At 40.0% G+C, this 17,322-nt stretch overlaps 1 protein-coding gene across 1 annotated transcript in view; it reads right to left on the bottom strand.

Annotated features, from left to right (window-relative positions):
* The window catches only part of ADAM12 (ADAM metallopeptidase domain 12), a gene marked incomplete at its 5' end in the record, with an annotated part of 192,183 nt that overhangs the window by 7,911 nt on the left and 166,950 nt on the right, over positions 1-17,322 (bottom strand). Inside the window, 7 exon segments of the mRNA XM_080403123.1 lie at positions 6,666-6,848; positions 7,325-7,433; positions 8,082-8,217; positions 11,295-11,403; positions 13,732-13,809; positions 16,290-16,488; positions 16,596-16,704. Of these exon segments, the coding sequence (XP_080259249.1) occupies positions 6,666-6,848; positions 7,325-7,433; positions 8,082-8,217; positions 11,295-11,403; positions 13,732-13,809; positions 16,290-16,488; positions 16,596-16,704 (923 nt within the window).

The following is a 17,322-nucleotide window of genomic DNA, read 5'->3' as shown; positions in this document are numbered from 1 at the left end:
AAATGACTTCAAAATGCAAATTCAGATGACCACAAAAATAAACTGCTCAAGTGCAGTTTGAATTGGTAGCATCTGTGGAATTTTTTTTAGAGATGCTGCTGTGCTTTCATTCTGTGGCATTAAATGATTCATTAATAAAGAACAGAAGTCATCTGCTGTCAGGCATGAGCTAATGTCTCTTCTGTGTGGTCCCTGAAACACTGCAAACATGGTAACATGTCTATTTGTGGTCTTCGTTATGAAGAACTGGGATAGATTAAGTGACTTGCTCGGGGCACACAAAACCTCTCCAATATACCCAAAAATTCACTTCAGATCCATCTGCTATTTGAACTGCATAGTTGTGCTTTTTCTAAGTATTTTACTCTTTATTATTAGTTTGCCATAACCATCATTAGTAAAATGGACCAAAAAGAAACAAGAGTTTACAAGCACAATCTTGTTAAAGATCCTCTGAAAGATGTAATCAAAAGAAACAATCAGAGGCACAAATTGCTCCGGAATAAAGTACAACTTATCATTATTACTTTTCAGCATCCCTTTGTTTACTTACTTTTCATGGCAAATGTTTGCTCCTCTTAGAAGGAAATGCAGACTGATATCAGTAGGCATTTTGATAAGGAAGAAAATATGGGAGCTTAAGTAAACCTCATATATAGTCATTTGAAATTTACCACAAACTACATTTTAAAGCTGTACGTAACGTCCCTCTTCCTCTTCACTTTCAGCCTAACATGTACTAGTTCTTGAGTGAATCAGAAATAGCAACATGAACAAAAATTTTTATTTTAACTTATTGTTATAGCCAAATCTCATATGAAGTATAAAAATTATTTTTGACTTTCATCCAGAAGACTTTCCGCTGTAAACCAAGTGTCCAGGCTTCAGCTGGGATAGAGTTAATTTTCATCTTAGTAGCCAGTACAGTGCTGGGTTTTGGCTCTGATGTGAGAACATTGGTGATAACTGCACTGATGGTTTCAGTTGTTGCTGGGTGATGTTTATACTAAATCAAGGACTTTTCAGTTCCTTGGGCCCTGCCAGCCAGAGGGCTGGGGGGGCGCTGGAAATTGGGAGGGGACACAGCCAGGACAGGTGACCCCAACTGGCCAAAGGCACATTCCATACCATACGGCATCATGCTGAGTGTATAAACTGGGGGAAGAAGAAGGAAGGGGGGACATTTGGCATTGTGGCGTCTGTCTTCCCGAGTAGCCGTTACGTGTGGTGGAGCCCGGCTGCCCTGGGGATGGCCGGACACCCGCCTGCCCGTGGGCAGTGGGGGATGAATTCCCTGCTTTGCTTTGCTTTGCTTGGGCGTGCAGCATTTGCTTTACCTATTCAGTTCTTCTTATCTCAACCCTTGAGTTTTACATTCCTTTCCGATCCTCCTTCCCATGCCCCTAGGTGGGGGGATCAAGCGGCTGCGTGGGGCTTGGCTGCCAGCCAGGGTTAAACCACGACACCAAGATAAACATACCTGGCTATAAGAAGTTTGTGAGCTCTGTCTTTGGGAGTAAATTTAATTGTGAATATTCATGAAATAATCAGGCCTGGAAAATGATTAAACAAACAGCATGCTGGTAAATACTCTATGTGGCTTTATCTCATAGGGTTATCCTGTTGGAAGTCAAGGAGTTTAATTAAACACTAGCAAAGGAAGTTCTTCAAAACATGATCGTTTCCCATGATAGAGAACTAGAACCTTAAAACAACTCAGAGAAGAAATCTTACCATCAGGATTTCTTAACCAAAGTTTACTTTGTGCACTAAATTTCTTACACAATGAAATCTTAATGGGTGTGTTTTGAAGTGAAATATACTGGTTTGGAACGAATTAGAGCACAGCAGAAACTGATACTTTTAAAATAACTGAATTATCTCTTCATAGTTTTTGGGGTAGATTAAGTGACTTGCTCAGGGCACACAAAAATTCTACAGTGCATCAAAAAAACCCATTTGAGATCCGTCTACTACTTGAACTGTGTGGTTGTGCTTTTTCTAAGTATTTTACTCTTAGTTTCCCATAACTATTGTCACTAAAGTTCATCAAAAAGAAACAAGAAGAGCTTACAAGCATCATCTTGTAAAGTACAGTAAACTATACAGTAACATATAAATAGAAGTTGCTTCTGTAATAATTTTGTTAACATGGAAGAGTGTATGAATCATCACCTCAGGGGTGATAACATTTCAAAGAAAAGTAACAAACGCACAAATGTCACCATTATAAAGACAGCAAATAAAAAATGCATCTTTGAACAGCATAAAGGCTTTATTCCCCTGACTGCCTTCACTGAAGTGGCCTTTTCCCTCAAGTACTTTTACATCACACGAATTAGTCCGATCACACGAGCATTCAGCTGTTTGCTTGATCAGTCCCTAATTGTTGTTGGATGATTTGTATTTACTCTTCAGTTGGCAGAGTGATTAGGTGCCGTAATTGGGAAGAGGAACGGATCCAGGCTCAGCAGCCCAGAGAAACAAAGGTCTGAAGAGCTTAAGATCTGGTAAGGATAAATGAACAAAAAGAGAGAAGAACCCTCCTTGTTTATTTGCTTGTGTGTTTATTAGCTGTGTCCAATGTCTAATCATGACCTGCAACACCTGATAGTTGGGAGAGACTGACTTTCTGAGAAACTCAGAGCAGCTAAGTACTAATGGGATCCTATCAGTTGCATTTTTCTCCCTGTTTGTGGGGGAAACTGGCTGAAATGTGCTGATCTAGAACAGTTCTTCAGCTGTGGGGTGAGCATCCTCTCATTAAGGCAGTCTTTGATGCCTAAGCCAAACTAATTCTTTAGGCCCTCCTATTCCAGAAGCATCCAAGTGAGGAAGTATGTTGAAACAGCAATCATACTGTAAATATAACTCTGATAGGTATACAAGCCCAACATGTGATTATTTATTTTGTTTGTTTCCCTAGGGCTTGTAAAAATGTCATCCTTGAGTTGATATCCTGAAGGAGAAAGCAGCAAAGTGGCTTGACAGAAAGTCTAATGTAGGAAGCTGGTAAGAAAGGGTAAAAGAAAGAGGAAATGGGGAAAAAGGAAAAAAAGGAGGAAATTCACATAAAAATGGGGATGGAGAATGTGCAATGACTGAGATGAAGCAAAACGGAGGAGTCCTTCATAGAAAGGAGCCACAAGCACCAGGAAAACATGCATCCTTAGAAGCAGAGGAAAATATATTTGAAGAATGAAATCCTCTCCCTCAAACTGATTATAGGGTGGTATTTTATGTTCTTTATATGCCAAATTGATACAGCTTTGCATGTTAATGTGCATGGAAACCTGGTGTTCCGACAAGCCCGTAGCACAGCTCATAGTACCACCATGGCTGTGCCTCCCTGCTTCGCTGCTCCAGCCTTTCTCCCAGCCCATTTTCCCCCCCTGCAGAGCGAGCTTCAGCTCTTCAATACAAAGAGTTTAAGGATGGATTTCTTTGTCCAGTTTTATATCAATAACTTAGCATTTAATGCATTCAGTGTCTGTATTTGGGAAAGTATTGTTTTAAATATTGTCACGATCTTTTTACAGCTCTGCTAGGAAGGAAAACGTAATTCTCACGCTGAGCAGCTACAAAGACATCAGGTGCACGAAGCTTTAGTTTTTGTCACTGGTTTTTAAATAAGCAACTGGAAGACAGTTCTTGCTTGAAATGCACTGGATGAGAAGCGGTGTCTCCCTCAATCTATTTAGATGGGCACTTAATCTGTGTTAGCCCTCCGTGTCTGAAGCCAGTGTGAGGTGTCATGGGAGAGGTATTCATGGGAGTAACGGTGGCAGAACGAGCCGAAGGTGAGCCCAGCTCAGATTTGCTAGGGGAAAAGGAAAAATCCACAGCTCTATTTCCTGTCATAAGGACGACCTGTAAAATGGGAGATATATTTTGGTAATAAGATGATGACAGTAGTGGAGGCAGTAACTGACTGCTAACGGTAACAACGGCAAGTGGAAGTGATCGAATCGGAACGCACAGACTGAGCCCACGGTTAGGATAAACCTGCACTGGTTCCTTGATTTCAGTGGTGCTGTGCTGATTTATATTGACTGTGAATCTAGCCTGTAAATACAAGTCTGTTTGCCTTGCGAGAGCACCTGAAAGAAGAAAAAGCTGTTTATCAGTCAAAAGCTTGTTAAATATTAAACTCGGCAACAGTGTGTTTGCTAAGTGATTTTTTGGGGTGGATTTGTTGTTGCAGTGATGGGGTTTTTTATTATTTTACTTACACCTGGAAGGAAATTTTATAGCAAAATATTAATTCATTCGTTGCTGTCTCAACAGACACTAGAAGATACAAGGTTTGTCTTCGACTCTACTCGGTATGTTGTGCCTTAGCTGTCCACTGCTATAAGCCCAGAGGCAGCAGGAAAGGAGCTCAAGCTTAAATCTACCTCTCCGAAGGGAGAAGCAGGAGGCAGCTGTGAAGCCAGAGGAACGGTGAATGGCTTCAGATACTCTTCAGCACTGTACTGCAGCACTGAGCATCTGCGTGATGTTATGAATGTAGCAATTATTTGTAAAGCGCTTCCTCTTGATGACCTGATGGATGCACTTCCAAGACAGTGCTGAAGCAATACATTAGGCAGTACCTATATAAACGAGACCAAAAATATTCTCAAGGTAATTTACTTCTTCCAAGCTTTGAGGGAGTAAAATTGTTAACTTCAGAAGAAAAAATTTTCTTCCCCACAGTGTTTTCTGTGTCTTTAGGATATAAAAAGTAGCTGTTTCTGACAATCTTGAATTGAGGTTATGGACATCATTTGGAAATAAGCCACTCTTGCTTATTCACCAGGCTGCCTTGAGTTGACCCTCTGCTCGTCCTATTTCTGTTTCATGCAGCAACTGAAAATTGTAACCAGAGATATTTTGATTGTTAGAGTAACTGCCACAATTAATTTAGGCTGCCAAAATTAAAAGCTTTTTAGCAGTTTCTGATCTGTCAGTCTTTGGTAATGATAGCACTAGAAATCTGGTATTCTACCCTGCACTTTGTATGGGATTTGAAGGGGAGAGCGCTCAGGAACATGAATTGCAGTGGTGCATGGGGCTGCTTTGATGTGTGGTGACAGGATGGGGCAGGTACAGATGCACCATCAGAATGAGAAATGGTTACTTTTTCTTGGAAAGCCTTTTCTCCAGCTGTCTTCTGCTAGTAGGAGACAGCATAAACTTATAAGTTGCTAGATGAGAAGAAATAGAAGAATTTTATTTTTTTTAAATGGAATCATTTGATTAAGGAACAGAAAAGCACTTGCACGTAAAGTCTTAACTTTGACCACTGTGAAATATGCAGAATATTTTAAGGAATGCAAGAAAATAAACAACAAAACCATTGGAGCTAAAGGCAAAAGCAATATGAACCAATACTACTTCAGATTTCCTATAAAATTGATTTTAGAAAGAATCAGGATTTCCCATTCCCCTGAAAAGGAAAATAAATTATGAGCAAGACAGAAAATGCAAGAAGAAAAAGCTTAAATACTTGGATAGCTGTTAACAAACTGGCTACACTTATAAAAGTTGGTCTGAGTGGTTCAGTGTTCAGACTTCGACAAAATTAAAACTAGATACACTTTTTCTGCTGTCATAATACATGCCGTGGCATCTCAGCGCTCTCACCCCTTTTTGGTTCTGTGTTATTTTTACAGGCAGTTTTCAAAGCACTGCATTTCAGCAACAGTTTCATATAGCCACATCCTCTAAATCACTGGGAAAGCATCTCAGAGTAGCTCACAAGGTTACTGCAGGAGGAAGGTGCTCCATCTTTGGCCATCCTAGCCAGGTTCAGATAGCTGTGTCTTGAGTGCCTGTGCCTGTCTGAGTACAGATTTGCAGTATGTGCATCCAAATCGATGTGATACTCATTTAAGAACGCTTGGAGATAACAACATTCACCTTATTTTAATCTCGTGCTATATCCAGAATAGCACAATGTCTACAAAACAGAAATAGCTGGGTGCCCTATTCCCTTTGCTTAGACACAGTCACTCCACAAATGCAACCAGAAAGGAGAAGCCGGTGACAAGAAAGGGACAATTTAATATAGACAACTGCACAGACAACTTAATCTGCCCTGAACATTGCCTTGAGATGCATCTTATTACAAAAACATGGGCTACGAGCTCTATTTAAACATTGCAGTGAAAGGTACATCTGCATGAAATAGTGTGGGTAATTACAAAATCTGCTTTTCAGGTCTGTGCTCTGGAAAAAACACATCCAGTTCATGCACCCCTTGGCAGAACAGAAGCACATCAAGCTAATATACCTTTTGCTCTTCTGCAAGACATCTGCAGCTTGACTTCCTAAACGATATCGCTGTATTTGGCACCTTGCTAACAAACCTACAGCTTCCCCTCCGGTGGGGCAGCTGGCAAGATGAGCCTGTGTTTGCCTGTTACAGGGAGCTTGTTTATACAGTTGTGTCTTGAGTGGCGAAGAGAGAGTTCAGGATCCTAAATTTTAGGATCACAGCCTCAGCTGGCATAAAGTGATATACCTACACCACGTTTCTAAACTTGTACAAAGTATAAAGGAAATACTGGGGGAAAAAGGCCAGTATGAGATACGAGAAAACACTTAATTCCTCTTTACTACATGCAGATACACAGTAAATATTAAATAGAAGAGAAGCTTAAAGAAAAATCAATGGTCACCTGGGCAAACCTCAGCGAAGGGTTAACTGGCAAGGGTCTTTCAGGCACAGCATGGTGACACGGCGGCTGGGGAAGGGGTGGTAGTACTCGCTGTGGTGTTTTTAATTGTGGCAAATCATGTGTCTTCACAGGGTTACTAATATCAATGATCTGATATGGCAGCGGTCTCCTTGGACCATCTCTCTGAAAAAAAACCCAAACAACCAAAACTTACGAACTTCAAGAGTTGACACAAGCATTGCTACTTTAAAACATATGTTATTTGTTTGCTTTTCTCTTCTATTCTGCTTTCATCTACCTTCAACACATGTTCAACCAGAGAAGCAATTAACAACTTCCGGAATCTTACTCGAGCACTAATCCTTCACTGTTTGGATGTCGTGTTGTGGTGTAAGCCAGCAGGCTCTATCCTGGAGACTAAATATTTCTTTTCTGCACGTGACACCTCCACTTGTCTAAAACTTGAAAGCCATAAATGTATTTTGAAGACTACATCATCTCCCATTTTACATGTTGTTAGTTCTACATGATATTAAGATCGTGTAATAATTGTGTTGTAATAGATTACTTAGATGAGATCCAAATTATAGAACACCCCCCCCCCTCCACCCCCCCTTTTTAAATAGAAAACCCCACAGCTAAATTATTTAGGGACTCACTTTTTGCACGTTTGTATTTTGTGGCTTCACGATGAGATTTTTACTGAGAGATGTGGTATGAACATGATTAGGCTCAGCTGAACTGGAAGGTCTTGCTGGAGTCACAGACCTGCAATACAAACATATACTTACTGAACACAACATTCTGCTTTATAAAATTTTTTAAACAGTAGCCTTTTTTTCAGAATGAGGTTTTGCAAGGACTTTCTGACTTTTTTATAGTAAATACGGAAAGTAAAAATTGTCTAGCACTCCTGCAAGAATAAAAATAAATATTGATTTTTTGGAAACCAGTAGTCTGTTAAATTAGCTTCTGCAATCTGTGGAAATGCAGCTTTGTAACACCCAAGAGACTATTCTAATGAATGTAGCATTTAAACAGTAATGACCTCAAATATGAAAGTTTCAGCTGACTCGACTGAGTTTGTATAAAAGGCCATGCAATGTAATGAAGCTAATTCAAGCAAATGAAAATAAAGGCAATACTTCCTTCACTTCTTGATATTTTTTTTTTTAATCACAAAAGAAAAGAGGTATGGAGTCAAACCAAAATCTACATTATTTACTGACCATTAATAAAGTTAAACGAAACCAGGAAAACCACTGCTGTTAATACCTGGTGCATATTTTTGTTCAGGCTGGCTCTTTCTAACATAATCACACCGTTCTGCAATGAACCTCAAGGTGACAGCTGCCTTGTTTACAGCTACTTTCCACCAATATCTATTAAAAGTATAATTAGGGAAAATGTTCATACCTTAGTTTCTCTATGGTTGTCTTTTTACTTGTAAACAACCATCTCATGAAAGTCTTCCTTTTCAGATACATGACTGATCCAGCAAAGATCAGGCACAGGATGGTTATCAACACTCCTATGGTTAAACTCTTATTATCTGCAACAAAACACATGGAGTTAACTTCTACCCAGAGCCATCTTCACTGAAATGTATTGTGTGTCTGGAGAGGGACATTGCTTCCTGGGCCGCGTTTCCAACTGCAATGCAGGTGAAGTGAATAAACCATGAATGAAAGACTAATAAACTCTATCCTGGTGCTTGAATTTTGGCCTGGTTTAAAGTTATTTCCTAAACATTGGGGAAAAATTGGTTAAAATATAATGCTGTCCATCCCTTCCAACTGAACTGTTCTAGTCTAGTCAGATATCTGGGTCCAGACATGAGCATCTCTGTGTACTCTCTCTGCCCCTATGTTCAGGTCTTGCTTGGGTTGTCACCTAACCGGCTGCTGGCTGCACCAGCCACCCACAGGGTGATGGCTGTAGCAATGCCAGCTGGCACCTTCTTCACTGGCTGCCAGGGTAGCAGACAGAGGCTGAGAGGGAGAGAAAAGGGACAGAAATACCTAGATTGTGCAAATTTTTAAATATTAAATAACGTGCAAACATGTTAAAAGTGTAAAGTTTTAAATATTCTGTCCCTCAGAAGTAAGCAGTAACGCTAGCTCCTTTATCACCAGATTTTAAGGTTTTCAATGCATTTTAAGACTGGGCAAACAGTCTGAAATCTGGACCAGTGTGGCCCAGCCCAGACAGCTGTCAAATCGAATCTGGAGGCAAGCAAGGAGCTGAAGGGCAGCCTTCAGCAGCGGTGCTGTGTGCCCTCCTAGGGATGCTCTGCTTAGCGAGGGGCCGCAGCCTTCTGTACCTGTTCCCCTTTTCAGAGTGTTTTAAGCTGCTCTAAGTACCTTGCTGGGACCTAAGTGAGGCACAACGGTATAATGAACCCTGAGTAGAGACTTGCAGCTGAAAGAAAGCCTTATTTATAGGAAGAGCGAAGCAGCAGCTCTGATTGTTACAGATACGTGATATGATCATTGCCTGGAAGAGAGGATGTTGTGTTTCTTCAGGACTGCTGACTAAAAAATGCACACTCCCACAGTAGGAGAAACATCTTTAATCTTTGCTCTGGTAACCTATCATCACTGTCTCAGTCTTATCCTGATGGATTTCCAGCCAGCTGGCTCTCATCTAATGGCCTAAGCTCGCCGGGATGCTGGTGAACGCAGCCAGCCAGACTGGCTGAGCAAGCTACACGTGGGGCTGGGGGGGCACCTTACAGCAGTGCAGAATAATAAATCCTTCACCATCTCCAAAAGATGAATAAAATCAATAAGCTAAGATTATGCAATTTTAATTAATTAACTCCTCTACCTAACAATCAAATATTTAAGGCATCTTTGTAAGAACAAAAATATTATAGTGTCAAACACATAGGTTTGTTTTAAGTCAGCTGGGTAAAATCAGTTACTAAATACTAATGAGACCATGTGCCTTTCTTGACTAAGATGGAAGTATTTTATTGAGCTAATCCTTCTGTAATTGATTTAGAGATGTACAAACTCAGATCATAAGCTAAACCACCTCATCAAGTGTTCATATTTAAATCCGTGTCAGCTATAGAAAATTATGTCCTCTAGCAATTTCTATATTTGTTTATTCCCAGTATTATTAAATGTAGCACTCTAGAGAAAAATGGTGAAGCTACCACAATATATTAAACTATTGCTAAAAAAATTTTCTGTTAAATTGAAGTGATGGCTTCCAAAACACAAAATGCAAGAATTATCAAAGATAGTTTGTCTTGTCCAGTTATTGTTGTCTGCACAGCATGTTATTATAATATATTTCATAGCTCCCTAGATGCTTAGCTTTCAGGTAAGTTGAAAAAGGACTGTAATGATTTAGAGCAAATCTTGAAAGAAAACATATAACACACAAGTAATCAAACTTGTTCAGTGCCTGAGCATGGTTCCTTTGCTATCTTACCAACCAGTAGGTATTTAAAAAAAAAAAGATTTTTCAATAGTAAAATCATAATGTGAAACTTTGCCAAGGAAATGACCATAATGTCATAAATTCAGCATTACAATTCACTGCAGGATATGGCATGTAAAGAATACCATCCAGTTTGGTTTTGAATAGTATTATTCATATGAAAACATGCAGATCATTTTCTAGTGACTTTTAGTTTATATATGTACAGGCAAGTAGACTGCTTGTCCTGTCATACAGTCATATGTAAATCAGAAACACCTCTACAGAACTAAAGGTGCAGCACTCTGCAGAAAAATCGGTGTGGGTTGATTATCAAACCCTATAAAATTCACAATGTGTAGAATTAATTCTTCCTGAGGTTGGCCAGAGGTGAAGTAAGATACCATAGCCAATGTTCTGCAGACTGAACAAGGGGAAACCGAAGTACAAGTTATACAAAATGCACACCTCCCACTGCTATGATATGTGAGAGCGACTTCTGGTAAATGTGTGGAAGCTATTTAGTTTTAATCTGATAAGGTCAGAAAGCTGCTATTTTCCACAATACAAAAGAACCTCCTTAGAAGAAAGATATAAACTATATTGCTGAATTTTTGATTATGCAATAATTTTGCATTTAGAACCATTGCAATATCTGCTCTTCATTAGGCACATCGCTACAGGAGCGGGTTGCATGTGCAGTAAAGTATTTCTGCCCTGATGCATTCAGTGGAGAATGCTGGGGCTTGACATATCTCAAGGTGAATCCAACATTACTCCAATGTTCATATACCATGGCAACAGGATTAGCTCAAGTGTAGGAGTTAGCTCCTCATCCTTGGCTTAAATTAATACTATTCCCTACTTATTACAGTCAGCTACTAAACTTGACCACGTGTCTTGGGAAGCAAAGAAAGGCAAAAAGAAAGGCAGAAAGGAAAGTAAAAGAAAGGCAAAGAAAAGAACAGAACCCAGCAGGACCACTGTGCCTCTAGTTATGCAAGAAAATTGATGCACTCAGGCTGCCTTGGTTTTGCTTCACTAAATTTTTGAGCTGGTGCCAATGTGTTTGGATTAAGCCATTTGATTTACTGACTTATCTCCCTGTTTTGCAAGCTCATTGCTTACAAGGCAACACTTTGCATTTCCACTCTTTATCATGCACACAAGGGGTACAGCATGCATCGTACTACTGACCTGCTTGCCTAATTGGCCCACTATCCATGCTGCCACCAAACCCTGGCTTGTCACAGTACGGCGGGGCCCAGTCAGCTTCGCAGTGACAGTTCTTTTTATTGTTGCAGACCTGCAAACCAAGACAAATAGCTTAACATGGAAAGGATTACCCTATACATCTGAGAGCAGCACTGGCTGATAAGGCTTCCTAATCAGATAGTGACACATCTGAAAGAAATAAAACTTATAGAAGCAAAGAGATACACTGGTATCTGGCTATTGGCACAGCTAAGATGCCATAGAGCAACTCTGAGTGCAAGACACCATGGAGTAACAGGGATCCTAAAAAAGCATTATTTATTTGGCAGATGATCATTAGAGTTGCACTAGCTGACAGCTTCAATAATATAAGGATAATCACCTGCCTCTTTAGTCTTATTCTCTTGTTGCCTCCAGCAGCAACATTATCTGCTTTCTAACTTATTTTCCTTCTGCCTTCACTTGAACAAGAGTCCTTCTGTGCTGCTAAAGCTGTAAAGCTTTGTCAGCCCACTTGAACACTCCTATCCACCGAGGCTGCACCAGGCTGCATACTGATTTTTCCAGTACTTGGAACCCCTGGCCCTGAGATGAATCAGGTGCTGGAAGAACTTGTGAAACTGGAACCAGGGCTGAGGAAACCCTCCCTTTGATATCACACCTGCACTGCCCATAAAGATACAGTCCAGAGCGTTCTGGTGAGTTTAACCTGAGTTAAGGAACAACTAGCAAGACCTGATTTACGAAATGCTCCTGGCAGAATGAGAGAGCTCCAAAGGACTGGAGACCTTCATCAACATCAGCCTGTTCCCACTGCCCAGAGCAGAAGGAGCTGGTAGACTCACAGCTTTTTTTCCTCAGGAGGTCCCACAGCCCCAAACAGCCATCAAGAGAACCATAGAACCACAGAACAGTTTGGGTTGGAAGGGACCTTAAGGATCACCGAGCTCCAGCCCCCCCTGCCATGGGCAGGGACACCTTCCATGAGAGCAGGTTGCTCATGAAAGGCCACTATTTTTTTCCTTTTGCTACTACCCAAGCAGTGCCTGTGTGACTAATACAGAAGCTAAAGCTCCCAGCAGTATCGACCGAACACAAGAACTGAATGGGCCAAAAAATATTGTTGCACAGGAAAGAGATGGCACAGTCACAGGTAGGTGCTCAAACTGATTTTTAAATAACGTTTCTGGGCTTAGGGCTAGTTGTCAATGTGGTCCTCAGCCCTGCGCTAACACTGATCATCACTAATCTGCCACCACCGTGGGGACACCACACAATAGATGAATAAATGGGTTTCTCAGCAAGATGCTAGTGAGTTCATAAGAGTTTGCAAATGTGCACTTTTCTGGCAAGGTCAGCTGGCAGGCGTTCAGAAGGACCATACTGGCCGTGCCCGCAGAGTATTAAAATCTCATTCATAGCTTAGACTGGCTATGGCCATGTAAAACGCAAAAAGAAAAAGATTTACTTTTCAAAGACAGCAGAATAATTAAAAATATCATTCATTAAGCATTATTTTTCAGATTGAAGTGCTACAGGAGTTCCCATCTACAATTCCACGAGGTCATTTTTTGTTACTCAGGAGTCACCAGAGGTTCTCCACTGTACAGACATAAAGATGCCGGGCTAAGCCAGCGCTCGTTCCAGCACAGTGATGAATGCAGCACCATCAACACTGCTCCCTTTTTCAAATGTGGGATGATAAAACAAGTTAAAGCAAATTAAAATTCCGTCTCAGGAGAAGCCAGAGAATTTTCTATGGCCATTCCGGTGTCGTTGCCACAGCTTTTCACAGAAACAAACAGATCATCAGCAAATCAAGGTTAATAAGGCATAGCTTGACATAATTAACATTTCCATAATATAAACTAGGTTTCAAACCACCTTGATATTATTAACTGATATCATCATTTTTTTTATTCTGCACCACTTTCATACCTATAAAGTCTTCGGTATGGTTTTACTTTAATACTTTTGGAAATGCTTTTTCATTTGACTCTCTATTCAAAGACATAACTTCTCTGTATCCACATAGAAACTGTATTTTTTGAAATGTTAATGAGAATTCTTCATGAAGGAAGGTTAGACTTACAGTTGCTTTGAAGATGACAAAATTGCTTATTATCATAGGCTGTTAATTAAGAACAAGATAATCACTACCTGATAAATATGTCTTTGTTTAAAAATAATTTCATTTCTTGAAGTTCATGTAAGGGACACTGAAAATGGAAATACATAATAAAAAAGCATTGCAGTGGCTTTGATATATTACAAGCAATCATAGATCCCAAAGCTATTACATAAAATGATTTCTTGTCCAGTGTTTATTGAGTGATCGAAAAAAAGTGTATATATAATATACATATATATTATATATGTGTGTATATATGTGTGTGTATATATATCTTATAATGCTTACTCCACGTCCATGGCACTTTGTTGCACATTTATGTACACCAAACACACTTGTGTTCTGGCACCGGCGATTAAGGCAAATCTGCAAAATAAGAGAAAAGGCATTTTAAGAGGAACAGACCTGCTGGTGCCCACAAGGCATCAAGTCCCTCTCTGTACAATCTGCTCATCAATCTATGAGTTGTCCTTTTAGCAGTTAAAGAAGTCCCAGCCCACGTGCTGCATTGACAACATTATATTGACAAGAAGGACACCAGAATTAGGTGGTGTTGTCTTTGTAAAAGGCTTTGTCAGTCTTTTAGGTCCAAATCTGTGTAAGCCGAATTCTGCTCCCCATCGGCATCCTGGCCAACATGGAATTTCAGACATAGCTCACATTTGGTGGATATGCTGAGCTTGTGTAAATAAACACTCACAGTTTCACTGAAGTGGAACTGGTGGTAAACCACTGGGGTTTGGGGTTTCTTTAAGCCAATTTAAAAACCACTAATTTGCATTTTTGCAGGACTAGGAATGCACCGAGCAGGATTCTTCCAGTACTTGTCTGGCTGCATTTGCGTCTTCACAGCAGCAGATGATTCCTCAAGGAAAGGTCTGGGTTCCCTTGTGGTGTAAATTAATATAGCTCTGTTTATATCAATAGTGCAAGACTTTTTGATGCTAGTACAGAACTTGGACCCAGGACAGTCGGGATATTTAACTGAGGTCATTGATGTGTATGGGCTCATCATTGTTCTTCAACAAAACTGAGACCTTTCTAAGAGTTTTCCCAAGCTAAACATTTTTTTTTGGTGTCAAATACATAGCAACCATATTTAAAGTATAATAATCATATAGGAAGTAGAAGTAAACAAGTAGCGTACACCAAGTAATAACATTCAATTTTTTTTGTTTTCCAGTCATTACAGGTAAACCTTACTCTGCCAATACAGCTGAAAATTGAGGTAAAGCAAGATTAGCACCATCTACTAATACCATCAAACAAACAAATGACTGATGAAGATGTCAGTAATGAGAAGTTATTCTACTCAAAAATGAAAAAAGAAGAAATCAGGGCTGGAATATCTGTTACTATGCTACATTGCCAGGAAAAAAAAAGGGGTGGTGGTGGAGGAAATCATCGCACAATTTTGATCATGTTTAACTGGAGTTCAGTTCAGTAGTAATAAAAGTCAGTCACAATAATTAGCATTAAGCAGGGAACAGTGTTGAAGGAGACAACAGGGATGCTTAATCAGGGCACTTATCCCCTGGGGAGAAGGAAAAATGGAAAGGAAATTAGAGCGAATTGGCATCAACACGCACACATGTAGAGAATATGGTCTGATTACAGCAGCATTCACAATTCAAATATTCATAGTGCGGTAGCACACAGAATTTTGATCACATTAAAATGGCTGCATTTCAAATTGTGTATCTTCAGCTTAGAAAACTCAAGAATATTTAAATTCATATTCTTAATCCATAATACAAACGCACTAATGTCCTCGAAGTAAAACATACAATTTCATAAGTATTAGCCTGTGTATTCTATAGTGTGTATGTGTATGATTAGATAGATTAGAAAGATTAAATACTCATTAGTAAAACATAACGGGGTGCTTTCCCAGCGCTGAATTTTCTTTGAAAAGACATTTTATAACAGATTGACTTAGAAATGTTGTAAGGGTTGTTTTCCTGTAACAGAACTGTAGTTTCACTTGGGACATATTTTAAACCTGTTCCCAATACAGTGTGGTAATCCAGAATAATTCAAAAGCATTCAGAAGTTCAGAGGCTTGCTTGAATTTATCACAAACTATCAAAGCACTTTTTTTTTTTTTTCCCCTTCTTTTTGCAAGTATTCCACTGAGGGTATGGAAACCTTTTTCATTTCAATAGCTCTTGGACTCCTTTCCATTCCTCCCACCCTGTAAACTCATGGCAGTCTCCCGTCTTTCTCTGTTCCTTTTCTCACAAAAGGAAAACTAAGAATGAGATAGCCATATGAAATCTGGAATACAATCACATTGGATAGTTTGCAAAGGTTGCAAAACAGCACTGCAAAAATCAGTTTTGGTGGCTGAACAGCAATGGGTTTATATTTTTTCCTACAGTGCACACAGAGATAACTTTTCGGGGGGGGGGGGGGGGAGCCATAATCAGCAGGTATAATACATTTTAAAACCTAAAGTGAACTTAATGACTATTTTGCAATGCTATAAACACCAGGCAAGTGAATCCACTGAACTCCTTACAAATATATTAAGAAGCCTGTAATGTATTTTGCTGTATTTACTTTGCAGAAAACCTCTAGCCTACATGGACAGATACTTGGAACTGTCCTCAAAAAATCAATTATAAACTTCAGCAACTTGCATTGCATCTGCAAATCTGTAACCCAATACACCGGCCAAAAGAAGGGAGTAAAAAGTCTGACTCAGTGTAAGCATGAGAAACAATTCCTTTGTGAAAGAAAAAAAAAAATAATCCCAAATCAAAACCCAGGCAGTTTAGTACGAAATACTTAGCAGCATGAGGATAGTGATGTTCTCCGTGTCTGGGAGTATTTCAGAATCTTACTTTTCCATCTTCACACTTGGTTCCTGACAGCACAAGACCAGGATCAGGCATATCATCACCCAAATACACGTGGGTACCTCGACACAGAATCTTGCCACCTTCCTGAAGTGGGATATTAGTTTCTATGGAAACTGCATTGGTACCAATTACAGGTCGATTTGCTCCTCCTTGACACTGGATTTTTCCACATTTAGCATCTCTGAAGGAAAAACACAAAAGCAAAGAGGAGTCAAATAGTTTTAGATGTTCTAAGCCCTCTCCCACACCCCCAGCATCTGTTCCTGTGTTTGCAGGGAGGGTCCCTACCTGGGTTCACATTTAGCAAACGAGCTCTTGGAGTCTTTGCCACAGTTGCCATAAGGATCACCTGCAGAATTGACTCTCTCAAAGCAGATCCCAGGAGCAGGTTTCGCACCTGAAACAAAACCTAATCAGAACTTTCATCTCATACAAGGTGTTTTTAATAATGTTCTTTGGGCTCCACTGATGCTTTAGGGGAAGGCAGAATGTGATCTGCATATTGATGGAGCACACCACCACAGTTGTGCTGGATCAGCATGCTAATTGAAGAGCCTGAATGTGTGTGGGGGGTTCGTTCCACTGTTATTTGTCTCTCTTGGCAATGCTGAGTAATAGAGAATGCAGAACTCAGATTCTCTTTCAGAATTTCTCTAGATGGTATCCCTCTTGTGAATCCTCCTAGGACACAAAAATTTTTAGGAAATGCCAAATCTAGTTTGGTGAAGAAAGACAAAGGCCAGCTGGTGAGTTAGCTCCCTTATTTTTACAGGAGCCCACAGGATTGTAGTGAGACCCCAGGAGCTGAAGCTGAAGCCAAAGCCAAAGCAACTCAGCACAACAAGAAACCAGAAAAAAACCACAAAACAGTTGCAAACTAGAGTACCACGTGTCTGTAAAAACATGACCACATGACATGGCAAAGAGGATACGCTGCTGTTAGCTCAAGCTAATGTACTGGGGAGAGGATGGGAACCCATCCCTACTTTAATTCTTAGTAAATCCACTCCTGAGA

The sequence above is a fragment of the Falco punctatus genome (assembly GCF_963210335.1).
Source record: "Falco punctatus genome assembly, chromosome: 9".
NCBI classification, from domain to species: Eukaryota; Metazoa; Chordata; class Aves; order Falconiformes; family Falconidae; genus Falco; species Falco punctatus.
The sequence above is the reverse complement of the archived record's forward strand: the minus strand, read 5'-3'. Positions and strand labels throughout refer to the sequence as shown.